This window comes from Strongylocentrotus purpuratus, unplaced genomic scaffold (genome assembly GCF_000002235.5).
Source record: "Strongylocentrotus purpuratus isolate Spur 01 unplaced genomic scaffold, Spur_5.0 spur5_scaffold_9, whole genome shotgun sequence".
Taxonomy (NCBI): domain Eukaryota; kingdom Metazoa; phylum Echinodermata; class Echinoidea; order Camarodonta; family Strongylocentrotidae; genus Strongylocentrotus; species Strongylocentrotus purpuratus.
In genome coordinates this window covers 12513441-12532776 of record NW_022145615.1, presented here as the reverse complement: position 1 = coordinate 12532776, position 19336 = coordinate 12513441, and the positions used below count along the sequence as shown (strand labels likewise).

Below are 19336 nucleotides of genomic sequence, written 5' to 3'. Positions count from 1 at the left end.
TTCATGTGCCCTTGTAATATCAAAGTTGTATGAAATAATGAAAGATTATGTGCCTGTGTGTGCAATGCATCATGTACACTGTACATGTGTATGCTACAGTATGTTGTACAATAAACATGTTTTGATAGCAAGCTCTAGACACAAGTCTTGATGTGTTGAACTTTAAATAATCATAATCATTATTTCATCACAGGATTAATCAAGATAAATCCTTACACATTTGTGTTTGTTGTTTACATTATTATACATTATTTATATTTTTCTTGACGGGGAGGGGGGGGGGGGGCGGTAGGCAGAAACATAATGGTAAAACAAATCAATACTGAAGCAAAAAAAAAAATATATAAAATAGTACAATAAAGGATAATTCACAGTAGTAAGAAAAGTTGAAGGGGTAAAAAATAAATTCTTAAATCTTCATACTTTGAAAATTACACACATAACTCATAGAACATGTATCATGAACAATATTCATGAGCAGTATGCAATATCTGACATGTACACGTACATGTACTACTCAATTACGGCATCCGATATTATATAAATATTCGTTTTTGTGGAGGTTGTAACATTTTAGTTGCTGTTGTCATTGATTATCATAACCACAATCATCATTATTATGATCTTTATCATAATGATCATTATTACACAAGTTATTATTATAATCATCTTCATCGTTATTATCATGAATATTATCCTCATCATCATCAGCAGCATTGTCAGCGTCATCTAATTATAATATCATGATGAGGCCTATCATTATCTTTTTAAATTTAGAAGTACGATGAAATCTACATGCATTTTATATGCAGCAGTTCATAGTCTACATGGATACAGTGTATGCTTCCCTCTACAGAGCAATGTTAACAATTAACTTGCAGAGCACACATGCAGCCTGACATTGCTAGACTTTTAATATGTGTAGCAAGGATTATCTGAAACATGCATGAAAGTTTGATTCATCAACATGTCAAAACATGCGTCCCAGAAAAACAAAAATGAGAGTGTTCAATGTTAATTAGTTCATTTTTTGGCAAAAAGCCTACTTAATCACAATTAAAATTGATAAATGACACATATTTGTAAAGCTTACATGTAGATCCTCCTCTTTCTCTTGATGCAACTCATATGATGCATATTTCATGCACGGGTGACTAAAAACAATTTAGAGGAAGGGTACCGAAAAGTCAGTTGGCGAATTGTATCTGAATTTAAAAGAGAAAATCACATTTCCAGAAAGTTCATTTTCTGCCCTTTCATAATTATGACACCTCAATGAGGGAAAATGAGCCAGGAATAACAAAGTTCTATTTGTTTAAAGAAATGCTTGCATTTCCAAAAATTTTATTAAACAAGTTCACTTTCACTGGCTGCCTGTCATAGCAGCAAACACCAACAAACTCCGTTTCGTTGACGATCAGCCATGCATGTCGTCTTCTTTATTGTTAGGGCAGACAGCCATTTTTTCTTTTCTTAAAAAATTACAATGTAAAACTAAAATCTGTATTTCAATATTCAAACTAGAAATATCGCAATCTATATCGCAATCTGTATTGCCGCACAATGCGAATGTATCCCCCGGCAGTGGCAGCAATTTAGTGTCATCTTGATGTTTGAAGGAGAGACAAAGATCCCCTCTACCCTCCCTGAAACAAAAGGATGACGTAGAGATCGCCACTAGTGGCTCAGACTATTGTCAAGACTAGGAGCAGCATCACCAAAACAATATGTGTGTAGATCAGAATAGAATGCATCTCTGTAGAAAATTTGAAAGAAATCTGTCAAGAAATGTGGCAGTTAGAGCGCACAAAAGACAGCCACCAAAATATGACCTTTGACCCTATAACAGATGATACACATATGTGGCAGCATCACCAAACACTAAAGATGTGTAGATGTACTAAGACACACCTCCATACATGTACAACATTTGAAATAAATCCATAAATAAATGTGGCAGTTAGGGCGCATGAAAGATATATGACCTTTGACCATATAAAAGACGAAACTATGAGGGCAGCATCGCCCAAAAAAGTAGATGTGTAGATTTTACCAAGATACATCTCCATACAAAATTTGAAAGAAATCCGCTATGAAATATGACCTGCAGAGCATGCACTACATGTAGTAGACACCCACCAAAATATGACCTTTTGGCCCTATAAAACAAGGGACACTGGTGGCAGCATCACCAAAACTATAGGTGCATAGATTTGACCAACATACACTTACATACTCAATTTGAAAGAAATATTTCAAGAAATGATGCAGTTAGAGTGCACTAGAGTGCACCTGAGACATCTATCAATACATGACCTTTGACCCTATAAAAGACGGAACACTGGAGGCAGCATTGCCAAAATCTATAGGCTTGAAGATTATAACAAGCTACACCTTCATTCAAAATTTGAAAAAAATCCCTTGAGAAATATGGCTTTATAGAGCGCACACAGACCATCCACAAAAATATGACCTTTACCCTCATCGAAGAATGAACACTGAGGGCAGCATCACCAAAAGTTATACATGTAGGTGTGAAGATTATTAAAGGCTGTGCATACTGCATACCGGTAAGCATGTAATGAGGTACCCGAATACACTCCCAGGCTTACAGGCGAATACCCGAATACTGGCCAGGGACCGTCCCATTTTTCGAGTATTCGCCTGTAAGCATGGGACGCCATGTTTTTTTTTAATTGAATTTTTTTTGCCACCACCATACTACTGTAGAAGAAGAAGAAGAAGAAGAAGAAGAAGAAGAAGAAGAAGCATCCCAGATCCGTCTCTGAAAACTCACGCAATTTTACTTTGAGTAGCAGTTGAAGGCCCTGATTTAATAATGATAATAATAATAGTAACCGGTAACAATGCTGTTTTTAAAACCAAAGATGTCAGATTGTCAGACTAATTTTCCAAACAGAAATCCAGACACTTGCCGATAATGATTGTTTTAAGATCTCCCTAGGGGCAACAAAGTCTTGCCAATAATTATCGTCTTTAGATCTCCGTAGGGGCACCAAAGTCTTGATGATAGTTATTGTTTTTAAATCTCTGTAGGGGCAACAAAGTCTTGCCGATAATTATTGTTTTTAGATCTCTGTACGGGCAACGAAGTCTCACTGATAATTATTGTTTTTAGATCTCAGTACGTGCAACAAAGTCTTGCCAATAATTCTTGTTTTTAGATCTCCGTACAGGCAACAAAGTCTTGCCAATAATTATTGTTTTTAAATCTCTGTAGGGGCAAGGAAGTCTTGCCGATAATTATTGTTTTTAAATCTCTGTAGGGGCAAGGAAGTCTTGCCGATAATTCTTGTTTTTCGATCTCCATAGGGGCAACAAAGTCTTGCCGAAAATTATTGTTTTTAGATCTCCGTAAAGGCAACGAAGTCTTGCCGATAATTCTTGTTTTTAGATCTCTATAGGGGCAACGAAGTCTTGCTGATAGTTATTGTTTTTAGATCTCTGTACGGGCAACGAAGTCTCACCGATAATTATTGTTTTTAGATCTCAGTACAGGCAACAAAGTCTTGCCGAAAATTATTGTTTTTAGATCTCCTTAGGGGCAACAAAGTCTTGCCGACAATTATTGTTTATAGATCTCCGTACGTTCAACAAAGTCTTGCCAATAATCATTGTTTTTAGATCTCCATAGGGGCAACAAAGTCTTGCCGACAATTATTGTTTTCAGATCTCCGTACGTGCAACAAAGTCTTGCCAATAATTATTGTTTTTAAATCTCTGTACGGGCAAGGAAGTTTTGCCAATAATTCTTGTGTTTAGATCTTCGTACGGGCAACAAAGTCTTGGCAATAATTTTTGTGTTTAGATCTCTGTATGGTCTAAAAACAATAATTATTGGCAAGACTTTGTTGCCTGTACGGAGATCTAAAAACAATAATTATATTTTAGTTGTGTTTGAAATGTTGAGTATCAATAGGGTGTTTGATTGCGCACCCGATGTTGTGTGCTAAAATTATTCCCACAGAGATTGCACCTATGCAGTCTTCATGCATTGCGCAATCATGCAAAATTGGTCAATTTTTTTTTTTTAAATCGAGATTCAAACCTTTATTCTTTGTGATCCTGAAGGTGATACTCAATAAATGAGGTGTAATATGAAAGAGCAGGCAGGGCTTAAATTAATCCAAAGCCACCAAGGACATGGCAGTGGATGCCCCTTTGATTGGCCTCAATGCCCCTCTCATTGGCCTTGGAGATTTTTTGTGCCCTTTCCCATTTGTGCTGTAATATAGGAATGTGACCTACAGCAAAATGGGCTTGCACTAAAAATATTGAAATTTAAGGCCTTGGAGGTGAATCCCCATATTTCAAAATGGGCGTCATCTCGGAATTCTAAAAATATCTTGGTCAAAACAGGGATTTAAACATTGTGTCCTGGCTAACTCTGAGGTTTGCCACTTTTGAGATATGACGCCCCGATCGATAATTAGTCCCAGTCCTAAGAAATATACATTTATTTTTTTCACTAGCTCCCAGGGATCACAAAGGATTACAGTTTGAAAATACCCTTCCCCCCGTTTTTCGGATCAGCTAATTAGGGAGGTGTGCGCTCCGCTCAGTCCAAACCATGGTTACATCGCGTAACATCTGTGCATAAATATGCATTCGGACCGCGCAAGAATAAAAAGGGAAGTCAATTACACATAGTGAATGAAGATATGGCTAGCCGATCACACATCAAACCCGGAAGGAAATACACGTAGTAGGCCTGAGTCATGTCGGGACTTTTATAAACCGGGTCCCGACGGCCTCGCACCGATCGGGACCCAGTGTCCCGAAATCAGCTCTCAGGACTTGTCACTTGCCTCTATAAAAAGTGCATATCCTCAGTAAGTCCCTTAAAAGTGACCTTTTCAGGGAAAAAATTAATATTTATTTTTCGGGGGCTACTTTTCAAGCTTGCCTGCATAAAAATAACACTCTAAAATTTGTTTTGCATTGAACTCTATGCAAATTTACTGGGGCTCTTTTCTGATTTTCGGGGGCTCTTTGGGGCATTTCGGGGGCAAATTCACCCTGAGCCCCCGTGTATTTTTTTCACTGGACCTTTTTATCAATCAAATATATCAACACATGCATACCTCGGCTCAGATCGGTATATTCTCCCATTTGTTGGTGATGTATAATGCCATTATCATGCCTCTAAAAGTAAAAAAACTGGGGCAAAAATAGTAAGACAACATTCAAGCCGCATTTTGATTCATGCAGGTTGAATAAATCGGGTCAAAAAATATGAATGTTAGAATTATAAAACGGCTCTCTAAAAAAAATTTCTTTAGAACATACCGATCGAATAAATTTTTTAAGACAAAATAAATATTTATATCTTATTTTAAACACTGCATGCTTTTTTAAAAAGCGGAAAATTACTTGGTAATCACAACAAGTTTCGATACTGATAGCTGTTGCAAGGCAAGTTCAGACTAGTCACAGAAAAAATGTGCAGTGCACCTCGCTAGCTGTAATGCGTGCCAAAACGAATATACGCGATCGTAACAAGAAATCATTCAAAACTACTAGAGCACAGTTGGAAAGTTATTGGAAAGACAACTACTGCTCAAAATTACCCTAATCAGATACATAACTTGGACAAAGAATTCAATAGTCGTCCAAGAAATGCCACTGAAATTGTGATAATCGAGGAGTAACCGGGTACATTTTTATCACAAGGGGCCTACATATATCTAATCACTATACTCGAATCCATTGTTTTACTGCTTTTACCGTAGAGGGCGGTACATTGGTTCTAGCCTCGTGCTCAATTAAAACACGTAATTCTGCACGGACATCGCAGCAGGCCCTTTCCGATAATAATTGTACCTATAGTAATAATCAGGCAGCGCCAGGAGCGTCACAACGTGACGGACATGTGCGCTATATAAGAAGCCACCATTATTCTTATTATTATTATAGTAACTCCTTAAATATCACTATTTCTGTGGCTTTTCTTGGACAACTATTGTATTCTTCCTTTAATGTATCTGCTTACGGTATTAAATTTTGAGTACCGTAAATCTCTGTGTATAAGGCGCACCCCTATTTTTAAGACTTAACTTTTTAACTTATTTTTCTAATAAAATCTGCCGGTAGATTTAGATCTAAATCTGTACCATATTGTACCATCTAGTCTATGCCGAAGGCAAAATGATTTTAACAGAAAAACTGTGCATGTCATTACGAACTCGTAGCTCGGGCACAGTTTTTCCGTTATGATCATTTTGCCCTCGTGCGTAGACTAGAAGGGATGAGATTTAGATGACGTCATGCGCAGCGAGAGTTTAAACCACCGCTGCAAGATTTTTATCATGGATTTCGATTTTGACCCATAATTTCCTAAAAATTGACCATTAAACTGAATATTTCAATCCAGTTGGTAAGTGGAACCGAAGTAGTTAAGCATACAGTAAACCTAATTTACAATATAAAATGCAGCGGATATGCATCCTGTGAAACTGAAAGGAGTTATTCGGGGATAAGTTTTGCAAGTTTGGTGCACTGATTTGCCCACATAACCTACACATTTCGCGGGATAGGGTCTAGTCTGATTCCGTCTCTAAAGAGAGAGCCGACCTTACCCCAATAAGAGGCTAACGAACGAAAGAGACGGAAAATTCGGTCTATCCCTGGCCTAGCTAGGCAAGGGCTAAATTATGGCTACAGCGCCTCGGCTGCAGCTCAGCCTCAGCTCAGCTCAGCTCAGCTCAGCTCAGCTCAGCTCAGCTCAGCTAGCGCTCAAGACAGCGCCCAGCACAGCAGCCGCTACCTGCAGAGCCAGAAACTAGAGTCTGCAGAGACGCGGCCGTCTTTGCACTAGTGGTGGGCCTGTGCCTGCGCCTACCCCTGCACTTTGCCTTGGCGGCTTACCTGAAACGGACTGGAGTCTTGAGGATCTGCGAACGGATTGCTGTCAAAGTTAGACATCTTAAGTGTTTCCCCTGCTCTCAGTCGGCTGGAAAAATCACACGAATGTAAAATAACTGTTTCCAATAAGCTGTAATTCTCGAATGTTTAGCTGGGTAACACCTCCCAATTAACACACAGATTAGACGGCGGAAGTTGTAGTGCAGCCAAATAGTGCTGAGAATTATGGGATACTCTGGTCGTGTCACATAGATTTGAGCATGCGCTCTAGATCTTGTGTCCACAAGATAATGGATTGAAAATGACATCATAGGCATGTGATGTGAAGTGGGTAAAAGAATAAAATATGATTCCATATAAAATGAATTACCTCATTTCAATTCATTATTTAGTCATCGCCAAGTTTGAAAGACATTGTAGATTTACTCGACTCTACCATTCCAATTGATTTTCTTGTTCCCACAATCAGTTTCTCAGGGGTTTCTCATCAAACTGACCCATGCAATGCTGCCAATGTGTCTGCTTTCGCCCACCCCGCCTCCCTCCCCTGGAAACGTTTGAATCTTTCAAGTCAATTTGCTTTAAAATCTTACATTTTTTTATTTTTGCCTTTCATGATTATTATTTGGTGTTGTTTTGTTTTGTTCAGATTTGTTTTGTTTCGTGTATATTTCTTTTCTATATTTCTTGTCTTTTTTTTATTTGTTTGCACTTTATTTATGATAAGACCCCTTCCCCCGGTCATTTTTTTTTCCTCAGACGTATTTCATTAACCAATCGGCATCGTAAAGAGAAACCCCTTTCCTGTATTTGAGTCCTTGTTCCCTTGGTTTATGAAACATGTTATAACTTGTTTTTAATTTAAACTTAAGATAATTATATGACAGATAGTTGCCACTTGCCGGTGACCATGCAGGTTCCCCAATCCATCAGAGGGGCGGATCTAGCTTTTTGCTAAGGGGGGGGGGGGGGGGGTTGACCCAGCAAATTTGAAAAACGCGCCGACCAATATTTCGCTCAGTAGGGGTAGGGGGCAGGGGGTAGAGAATACCAGAAAAAAATCTTCATTTTGCCCCCCCCCCCGAATTTCAAAAAGTGCCGACCAATATTCGGGGGAGGGGGGTGGAAAGCACTACAAAAAAATCAATTGGCCCCCGACATTAAAACAAAAATGGCCAGACCAGGGGGGGGGGGGTAAAACCCCCTAACCCCCCCCCCCCTAGATCCACCCCTGCATCAGTATCTGATGTGCCCTTATAGTTATACTACACCTGTTACAACGTTACACAAAACAGAAACAAAACAAAAATCAGTGTGTCCTCTTTAATATTTACGCTACATCTACTATAATTTATGGTATATTTTTTTCTTCATCAATTTCAGTTTACCTTTAATCAAGCTAAAATTCGACACGAAATTTGATGCCTGTCCCTCCTATACAGTGGCCTATCCAGGGGGCCCGCCCCCCCCCCCCCCCGGGGGGGGGGAAACACATTTTTGGAGATGCCCCCCCTCCCCCTGGCGGTCAAGGGGGGGGGGGGGTGCGATTTTTCAAACTTTCGAGGGCCAAACAAGAATTAGTGCTCACAACAGACATTGCATCCCCGCCTCCTCGAGCCCCCCCCCCCCCCCTCCCCCCGCCTCCATACAATTTTCTTTCTCCTAACGTTGCCTAATGCTTCTCTCTCTCTCTCTCTCTCTCCCCCCCCCCCATCCCAAATTTATCTCAGAAGTTAAATTTTGCATCAGTCTGGCACCCATCAAGTGTAAACATAAACCTACAGGCCATTTTGTTTCGAAGATTTGTGAGAAAGCGAAGCGATCGAGCAAAAAGAAATTACATGTAATTTGGTAGAAATTTAATGAAAATGCACTAAAATAGACAGTCATGAAATATATGAAAATTGCGCATGCGGGCATACACCTTGCTACCAAATACATGAATACAAAATTATATCATACTATATGTTATAACTCCCGTATAGGCCTACCTATATAAGTTGTCTGTGTCAGACATTTACATCAATATATTTTCATTATTTAATTTTCATCATCATTGTCATCAACATCATCACCATCATCGTCATCATCATCAGTTTTTGTTAATTTTGTAATCATTCACCCACGCCGTGCTATCAGTGGAACGAACGAGGGTGGTAAAATTGAAATTGTGAGGTAAAAAAGATGCAGGCCTAAGATGTATTCGGGCATCCATAATGCTGCCCGAATATATGACGATACTCGGGCACCCCGCTGTCGCAGAGAAGAACATTTGGGCACCTCCAAATATGAGGGTATTAAGGCATTTCGCTGCCTGAAATCATCCTGTTCCTAAATGTTTCGAACGAGTAAAGCAAGCGAGGAAGATAGTAATCATTTTTGAAATATTATCTCCTTATGAAAAAACATAGCGGTATTTTGTTTTCACGAAATTGACGTTATTCCAAAATAAAATGTACGTATATAACTAAATTATTTATCGTGCGACAACCCCGTTATGTCTTGCGGCACCTATAGGTTGAAAACGCTGGTCTACACAATTCGTTGACCCCCCATATAAAATTTAAACGTGGTTTATTTCTTATTCGATACCAGTGGTATACAAGTGTTGCTGAAATGACATGATTTTCCGGGTTTTTTCTCTCACTTTTGCCCATTATGCCAGAGGCGGCACTTTTTCAGGTACTCCCCAAAAGCCCTTTTCTCTTCTAATAAATGTCCTTTTCCTCTCTTTCTATTTCTGGTGAGTACGTCTTTTCAGGTGCGAGAAATTCCCCTTTTCACCTCTGATATTTTTGCCCTCTTTATTTTGACTCGTGCCCGTTTCCTTTTTAATTAGTGTGCTTTTTCCTTCTTAAGAAGAACCCCCTTCCCTTTCTCTTAAATGCCCCTTTTCACCTCTTATAATTGCCTCTTTTATTTTGACACGTGCCCCTTTTCCTTTCTAATGGTATATTTCCTTAGGCAGTGCCCCCTTTTTTATATGAGCCCCTCCCCCTTATCAAAATGCCCCTTTTAACATCTGTTGATCGTCCCTTTTCAGGTGCAAGAAGTGCCATTTTCACCTTGCCCTTTTTACTTTGACACGAGCACCTTTTCTTTTCTAACTGTCCTTTCCCTTCTGATAAGTGCCTCCTTTTACTTTTCCATAACATGCACCCCCTAATTCAAGGTGATTTAGAGCCCCTTTTTCTTTAATTTCCCTATATAGAGCTCGCTCGCTACGCTCCCTCCCATTTATAGATGCTCTATAGTATGTTACTTATGAAAGAACTTTTCACTCTTTCTTCATTAGATGGTGCTAAATACCCATAAGTTTTTTTTCTTCCTTCTTTATTTTTTTGCCCCGTGGGACCTCACAAATCTTAACATTTTTGCTCGCTCGCTCGAAAATTCAGACTGTTACACCCAACTGCACAGTATATTATGTTGCTTAATAGTAGTATCTTGCCACGTAAAGGATTTAAAAATGATCCGCGATTTCATCCCTGGTAGTCCAATCGCAATCGTGAAGTTGTCTATTGTCTTTTGTCTCCTATTGACAATTTTTGGCGATCAAGAGTTTGGCTCTGCAATTCTTTTCGCGCCCTTTTAGTTTAGGAACTCCTTCTGAGTCCGAATATCAGGCGCGCCACCGATGGTCAAAGCGCGCGCTTTACAGGGTCTTTGGAAGTAGGCATGATTCCCCTTCTCAAGTCATTTAGGAGTAGCCTATTAATGATGGGAGGAATGTATACAGTCGTGGGCATAGGGCTTCTAGGTCGATCTCACTCTAACCAAAACCAAGCCAAACCTGACCCTAACCCTAATCCTGAAATCAAATTGCAACAAAATAGAGTTCTATTAAACCCCGGACTCGGACCAGGGTACATGCCGTGGTCTCCTCCGCCATCGATGGCCTGCGAGAGATAACAAGAAAATCAATTACACTACATGGACATGCACAGCGCAAATATTGATTTTCCTCCGGCCAAACCCACCCTATGGTATGCAAATAGGTAACTTGGTTGGTAATCACTTAATATGCATTGATCGTTGAATAAAAAGACACATAACAAGAGAGTGCGTGAGAGAGGGCATTGTACTAGTGATCGCTCCATTAGAGGCTCATACCATCACGAGCCTAGTAGACACCGGATGGATCAGCTTGGTTTGGTTTTGAGTCGGAAAGCCAATTGTTCTGTTCAAACAATTTATCCGGCTTTGCAGTTATCAAAATTATACAAAAATAACCATATCATCAAATAGTCATCCAGTGATTCCATCATGCAACGTTGGGTAATATATAGCGTTCTTCTTATATGTTCTTTACTTTCTTATTATGAATTTATGTTTTCCTTTTTTTTTTTATAAATGCAGTTATGTATTTTGTTTAACATAATCTATTATCGTGCATATTTTATTCACAAATTTGGTTTTCTTTTTGTTTTCTGACATGGATAGTTATATGCTTTGCACTGAATTTAGTAAGCATGCCATATGTTTGTGTTCTATTACTTCTATGTGGAATATATTTCAGGCCCGCAGCTGCAGGAATAACAACATTGGTATAGAAAATTGTGTATGAGCGTAGAGTACATGTAGTAGCTAGGGGGCGCGGCGTGTATAATGTATGTGTGGTATTCGACCGGCTAGTCTTCGCTCGCGCTGCGCTGGGTGGCACACACTAGCTGTATACGGTCTCTGTGTGGAAATATACGCTACGTTATAAATATAATAGCATCTCGCATCATTAATGTAATTCAACGACCTATAGCTACAATCCTTTATTTTAATGTCATTCTTCACACAGGACTACGAGAAAATGGCTGCGGACTCATCCAGGTCGTATGCTAACGAAAAGACCCCTTCTACTGGATCAGGAGAGGCTGATATCGCAGCTGATCCAGCAAGTGGAGGATTTTTCGCCACGGATTACAAAAAGTAAGGGAATTTACCTGTTTCTGTGTAGGCGTACCGTGCAGTCAGTGTAGTCACCGGTAGTGTCAGAAACTTAGATCACAAACCATGTCCATCATGGTCCATGAAGCAAGTAGAATGTACAGATCCAACTAAATAACTCTTTGATGTCAATGTGATTATTTCATTAAGTAAATGGAATGTACAAATTATTACAATTCAAATGATTCATGCGATTGCATGAGTTAGGCTGTAGATCTAATTGTAAATCTGGCTGTACTAGACTATCTAACTATTATTGTACGAAGCGAAGCCGGGTGTCGGGCTTTGTTTTGTACAAATTTTGTACAAGTCTAGGTGCATATAAACAGCATTAACGAGAGCGTACTGGATAGATCCTGTGAATTGTGTGATGAATGAATGAAAACAAGCATCATTTGTACAGTGTGAGTCAAAAAAAAGTTTACACCTAGAAAATTACTAATTATTTAAAAAATCATCCATGAACATTAAATTGTTATGTGTCTTATGAAAAAGTGTTTTATCCCAAATCATTTGGTACCGGCATTACGCTTGGATGAGCATGAGACATTGTTTGCGAGAGTGTAAAAATCGAATTGCGCCAAAGTTGCCTATGTGATGTTTGAATAAATCAATTGGGATTTGGGTAATAATTCTGTCTTTGCAGATCCAAATAACACCCCTAACAAAATTAATCATGCCACACATATCAAATATCGAATATCAAATATCAACGAACATTTGTGCGTGTGTGTGTGGGTGTGTGTGACTTTGCCCTTTGCAAAAAACATATGCAATGCATTTCATTTGATACATTCAATCCATTCTCTCAATCCGCTAATCCCAACATAATACATAATGAAGGCATCACTTTGGCGCAAGTCGATTTTTGCACTCTCGCAAACAATGTCACCTGTTCATCCAAGCGTGAACACATACCACACAAAAATGGTACCAAATGATTTGGGATAAAACACTCTTTCATAAGATTTATAATAATTTACTGTTCTTTAGATGATTTTAAAAATAATTTGAAATTTTCTAGGTGTAAACTTTTTTTTGACTCACACGGTATACAAAACTCCTAGATCTAGAGCCTTGTTAATTGATTTGATGTAAAAAAAGAGTTCATTGTAAATATTGTTTTGTCATTTGTGTCAGCATCGCTGACAAAGAAAACCTCAACTCCTAAAGTTTAATAGGCTAACTTTATAGCCCGCAAAGAAATATACAAATTCTATTATTTCTAAGACTTAGAGGAGTCTAGCAGTAGCAGACTTACTTCTCCTCGCGCTTGCGTTAATGCACAATGCTACAAATGTATTTTTTTTAATTGTATGATATAGAAATGTCTGATATGAATTCCATAAGTCAGAGCTAAAGGTACATGTAGATCAGTCATCTTCATCTTAACCTCCACTAACAGTATCACAGTGTAAGCCTCACATGACATACCGGTACTGCAATCTCACACAGGTTCGTACATTAACAGCTAAACAATTAGACATGCAGTAAATTACAGACAGTTAGTCGGTCAATGGCCTTTGTCCTATTTTAGACTACCATAACCATAATATCTACAGTAGGACTGTGGATCTGCATATTCGTTGTGGTAACATGAAACATCATAACATTTGTCTTTTGTTTCTTTTAAAATTTGTTATGCTTTTATTTATAGGCATGAGGATCTGAAAGCTATGCTGGATGGGAATAAAGATGGGCTGAAACTGGAAGCTATGAAGCGCATTATTGGCGTAAGTATGTTGTTAATGACAGGAAGATTTAAATTCTTCATTAGTATAGGCTAATATATGTACAGTATAAGGAAATAAAGAATAATATCAAATTTTCTGGGCACTATTTTATGTTTAGTGTACGGGCGCATCGAGTAGCCTACTCACAAGTGGCTTTTAATTTAATTGAGAGTGTATTAAAATCTCTTTTCAGAAGTAATATTAGGAACTCATATTTTGAATATAGTATTATTATCCCATGGGGCTAGCAACACACAAACCAATGTATTTTGGGGGTGATTGGTACAATTTAAAATGCAATCATGAGGATGTGCATTGTATGAATGAGTATGGAGTGAATGCTTGATCCATGCCTTCCAATCTTCATGATAAATATCTGTAGTACACTAGTGCTTTCTACTTCCTCTTCATAGAGAGGTACAGGAAACTTGCTCATGGCATGAAGAATGCATGTGTGAAATTGTAATCATTCCTACATTGTACACAAATATTGTAGGCTGTGATCCATTATGAACGAAATGATCCTTTTATCTGACTGTCCAAGGTTCAGAATTATTAAGTCATTCTTCTGGTGTGTTTAACAAAAACAAAAAAGTAGAATATTTCCTTGTTTCATCCAAAGTCTCTTTGCTCTCTAACTCTTCCACCCCATCCCCTATCTCTCTCTCTCTCTCTCTCTCTCTCTCTCTCTCTCTCTCTCTCTCTCTCTCATCCCCAAGCTATTCATTAACCCATTGTACTCTGTCATTTCCATAAGCTTAATACAGGAGCCCCCGTCCCCTGCCCCACCCCCTTTCCCGGTTCTTGTAGCCAATAGATGAAAAGTGGAACATAGTATGATAGTATTAGTTTCATTTGGCAAGTCCTATTATTTTTAAGTTGATAATAATAATTATGATATGTCTTGTTTACTCAGGGTAAACTAATAATGTTCTCCCTGAGGGCCCTGCAATCATATTTTACCCAGGCTTTAGCCAAGCTTCCATGCAAAGTGTTAAAGCAGTTAAGGAATTTCTTCCTACCTGGTACCCATTTACATCACCTGGGTGGAGTGTGGCAAATGTAGATCAATGTCTTGCCAAAAGACAATGTAAATGTTTATGCTCCACCTTCACAGAAAACTATATTATTGAGGTACATGTATGTCACCTTCAGTGTCATAGCAATCTGTGTGAAGTTACATGTCCATGATATAAATTACTTGACTCATGATGTTTACATATATATTTCATGACTTTTGCAGATGATAGCTAAAGGGAAAGATGCATCAGATCTCTTTGCAGCTGTGGTGAAAAATGTGGTCTCTAAGAATATAGAGGTAAGTTTGAGATTGCTTGTTCATGTCATCAATTCTATTTCAGTAGTGTCTACTTGATATGAAGGTAACAAATAAAATTGTAAGATTTTGTTTATTTTCCTGCATCCCTTTTTTACTTTCTCTCTCTCTCTTTATTTGCTACAAAACTTTAACTTAAAATTCAGTTAAACATTGATTTTTAGAATATATGTGCAGTAACGTCACACTGTGTAATTAAGTTATTGCTCTCTCTCTCTCTCCCTTCCGTCTTTGTCCTTCCCTCTCCCTTTCTCCCTCCCCAATCTCACGCCTTTTTTCTTTCTCCCTCCCCCAATTTCATTCCCCCCTCTCTCTCTCCTTCCCCCAATCTCACATGTTCTCTCTTTCTCCCTCCCCCAATCCCACTCCCCCTTTCTCTCTCTCTCTCCCTCACTCCCTCCCTCCCTCCCTCCCTCCCTCCCTCTTCCTCTCTCTTTTCTTCCCATTCTCACTCTCTCCTTCTCACGTTCCCCTCTCTCTTAACCTCTCTTCCTTCCTTTCTCTCTCCTCAGATCAAGAAGCTGGTGTATGTTTACCTGGTCCGATATGCCGAGGAGCAGCAAGACCTAGCCTTGTTATCTATCAGTACATTCCAGAAAGGGCTCAAGGTAAGATCTCAGTCTACCTGTGTATGACCAATATGCTGCAATACATAAAATGGTGTTTTTAAACCCAGGATTTGACCTCCTGGATGGTATTCTGAGCAAGATTTTTCCTCTAGAATATTTTTTAATTTAATCTTTGAAATACAATCAGTATTGTAAGACCACTGTTTATCTTGGATTTTATTGAAATTCCTTACTTCTGGCATGCCCATTAGAGTTAAACAGTGTACATGTATATACCTAGCGGATACAAGCCTTCAGGGAAAGTGACACTTGTTCTAATTCTATCAATTACATATCTTCATTTCATTGTATTATCTGTCTAGGATCCCAACCAGTTGATTAGAGCATCGGCCCTACGTGTTCTCTCCAGTATCCGTGTTCATATGATTGTCCCCATCATGATGCTAGCCATAAAGGAAAGTGTCAACGACATGTCACCATATGTCCGCAAAACTGCTGCTCATGCCATTCCAAAGCTGTATAAGTAAGTATCACTGTCCATTGTCTCTGGTTGATAGGTTATTTGCAAAACTTCATCACTTCATTTCTTGATATGTTTATTTTTATCATCATAATCATTTATTAAAGTCACATAGAAGTCAGCTCTAATGGGGAATTCGACACCGTTCGGGTGTTTACCCAATAACAGGTGTTGTCAATCACCAGGGTTAGTCTTCAGTTTTATGACCATTAGACCTTATGTAATGCTTCGCTTTTCCCTCACCTGAAGCTCTCCGAGCAATAAGGGGGTAATTCTTGACTGGCCAACGGGTTTGCTGTGTGCAGATTTGTACTCCCATTAATGGTATTTCCACCAAGTCTGTTGTCAGTGAATTATGGCCTTCTGCACATGAAAACTGCTGATCCAGTCCCTTTAAAGTCAGCATTTTCCCACTCACAAGGTATTATTGACTTTCTCGCCATGATGACACTCCCTCCCTCTCTCCACTTGTTCATGTTCCTCATTTAAATCAATCTTACTACTGTTAAACCTGTCTATTGCAACCACCCAAGGGAAACACACAAAGTGGTCTTTGTAGACAGGTGGTCTAAGTACATGTTTCAATGAGAAACCATTTTCAAGGGAAACAAAAAATGTGGTCATTGTAGACAGGCGGTTACCAAAGCAGGTTCTTTCCCATGGAGAAATCACTCATGTAGGCCTTTTGCCCCTACACATATATGACCCTTACCAGCACTGCAGTGCATTTTACAAACAACAATCTTTTTCTTCATACTCCATGCTGTATTTTAAAGTTTCACTGAGAGTACTCGCGTACATACCCATCCTACAGCATAAATAATTGCATTTGTCTTGTAATGTAAAGTAATTCCTCCATCCCTATCCCGTTTATTTTCCATACAGCATGGATCCAGAACAGAAAGATCAACTTGTGGAAGTGATTGAGAAACTCCTGGCTGACAAGACTACAGTGAGTTGATATTGATTGGCAGTTGATAAGAACATGTCCTAGTATATCATCCAAAAAGAAAATGTGTATTTTTTTATTAGATGCAAATCATTAGGGTGTAACAATCACCAAGACAATGTTTTGCTCTTGATGTAAGGGGTGCTATGTCGCTATACTGAATTCAAAATACAAAGTTCAAATATTACCTCTACAAAGAGATATTTCTGTTGTTGAGTAGACTGATTAATGCATGCGGATACACTTGAACCCTCAACCCTTCGATCGAGAGTGAATGAACCATACCACGACACCTCCGTTATCATCATAAATAGTATCTTGTTCTTGTTCACTTTGATAATTTCTAGTTGGTTGCTGGGAGTACGGTCATGGCATTTGAAGACGTTTGCCCCGAGCGAATCGACCTCATCCACAAGAATTTCCGCAAGCTGTGCAACCTGCTGATTGATGTGGAAGAGTGGGGTCAGGTCATCATCATCAACATGCTTACGAGATACTCTAGGACACAGTTCCTAGACCCCAACAAAGCCGTGAGTAGAAATTCAAAAGATTTCCATATTGTTGAATACCAGACATAAACAAAAAGATAGTTTTTACCTATGTAATTAGTCATTAGTAAGCCTTGGACATTATGTTCCTTTGACCCCGTTTGTTTGGTGTAATGCTATTGGAAGACTTTGGTCCAGAGGCGCTGATGTTCATTGTTACCTGAATCTAAAACGAAATACTCCCCCAAAACATCCACACACAAAAAAAAACAACAACAAAACAAAGAGTTTTATTCAACAGTGCTTGGGGAACATAAAATAATGTTGACAAATTGGGTTTGTAAATGGTGTTTATGTCTTTCTTTGCGCAATAATATTGATGCTCATGATCAATCATTTGCTTTAAAATGGAAATTTGTGTTAGAAAAACATGTTATAGTCGAGATGGGAATAGACGGACAGATGCAGATAAATTGAGAGGATGAGAGAGAGAGAGAGAGAGAAAGGGAGATGAGGAGAGGGGGGGGGGGGGTTAAAGAGGGGAAAGAAAAAAAAAGTAGAAAGAGAGGAAGAAATGTGGCGAGAAATGCTAAAAGGAAGCTCTAGTTGCAGGGTACAGGTTGAAAGATGATGTGATTAATCTCATTTCTATTTATCCAATCGTGCGTAGGATATGATACAAGAAGAAGCAGAGCGCTCTTTCTATGGCTCTGAGCACAGCGACGAAGACAGCGATGAAAAAGAAGCAAAGGAAGATGGGGAGGAGGTCAAGAAGCCGTACATCATGGATGCTGATCACAGGCTACTCCTACGCAGTGTCAAGCCACTCCTTCAGAGCAGAAATGCCTCGGTAAGCGGTTGCATGACACCATAGCATGTTGAGAGTTATAGTTGCGCCAAGTGCAAGTGTACGCTGTCAAAGGTCAATTTGTTGAGCTTCAAATAGTTCTCTTTATAATAATAATAATAATAATTATAGTCATATTTGTATTAATGGAAGTACAAGTCTTGCCCACAGCAAATCGTTGTCCATCAAGATATACCCCCTAGTCTCTTGGAGAGTCTTCCAGTCAGGGAAATGTAATATGAGAACTCTTCTATATGGGGAGATTGGCGGAGAATGCAGAGCATTACATAAGGCCTGTTGGTCATAAAACTGAAGGCTATAAATCCTGGCAATTGACAACACCTGTTATTGGTTGTTAAAATTTCCCACGAGAGCCCACCTCCACTCGTCTTGCACAGCTAATATAGAACGTTGAATAACTATGTAGGAGACAGAGAATTAGGGATATCCAGATTACAAAACTCTTCTGCTCCAATTTCAGGTCGATTTTATGCTCAATTGTATTAACCTGCACATGTATGTAAGCAGCCTTATTTATTATATCTGAGTAATATTGTGATTGATTGTGCCTACCAGTAATGTAAATGCACATTCATAGTAGTGTCTCAAATAAATCTTGCACATACATAACCATACAACATTTTTCTCTACTCACACATCATCGTGGGTTTGGAGGAAGATTTTGATCCCAGACACGTATTCTTTCATGATACACCAAATGCCTGTATGCTCCGGAAATTATTGATGCACCGTCACTCAATCTCTTGTCTGTTTCTTTGCCTACAGGTTGTAATGGCAGTAGCTCAACTCTATCATCACATTGCTCCTAAGAATGAAGTTGGGATCATTGCTAAGCCATTGGTCAGACTTCTCAGAAGCCACAGGTATAATCTATAATGTACTTTTATCATATTCGCCTACATCATAAGCGGGAAGCTTCTTGTTAGTAGTCAAGTAGTCAAAGTTTTCTTCTAACTGCTTGCCTTAAAATTTCGCACCTGATCATATAAACTCAGAATCTTTCATGAATTGGTATTTGATCAAGTTTTGTTAGCATTTCATGTCCCT

General features: G+C 38.9%; 2 protein-coding genes across 7 annotated transcripts in view; one reads left to right on the top strand and one right to left on the bottom strand.

The window, feature by feature from the left end:
* The window catches only part of LOC584093 (secretory carrier-associated membrane protein 1), a 36824-nt gene extending 29710 nt beyond the window's left edge, over positions 1-7114 (bottom strand). Inside the window, exon 1 of one of the 6 annotated variants that reach the window (XM_030976679.1) lies at positions 6889-7114. In XM_030976679.1, coding sequence (XP_030832539.1) covers positions 6889-6945 — 57 coding nt within the window. In that variant the 5' untranslated portion in view covers positions 6946-7114. The remainder of the gene's footprint in view (positions 1-6888) is intronic. The other 5 variants (XM_030976682.1, XM_030976678.1, XM_030976684.1 and 2 more) reach the window with 5 other exon arrangements.
* LOC584067 (AP-3 complex subunit beta-2) overlaps positions 1-19336 on the top strand; it is a 46075-nt gene that overhangs the window by 2010 nt on the left and 24729 nt on the right. Inside the window, exons 2-10 of the mRNA XM_030976685.1 lie at positions 11678-11808; positions 13484-13559; positions 14803-14877; positions 15408-15503; positions 15827-15987; positions 16870-16936; positions 17281-17463; positions 18092-18271; positions 19055-19152. Of these exons, the coding sequence (XP_030832545.1) occupies positions 11678-11808; positions 13484-13559; positions 14803-14877; positions 15408-15503; positions 15827-15987; positions 16870-16936; positions 17281-17463; positions 18092-18271; positions 19055-19152 (1067 nt within the window). The remainder of the gene's footprint in view (positions 1-11677; positions 11809-13483; positions 13560-14802; positions 14878-15407; positions 15504-15826; positions 15988-16869; positions 16937-17280; positions 17464-18091; positions 18272-19054; positions 19153-19336) is intronic.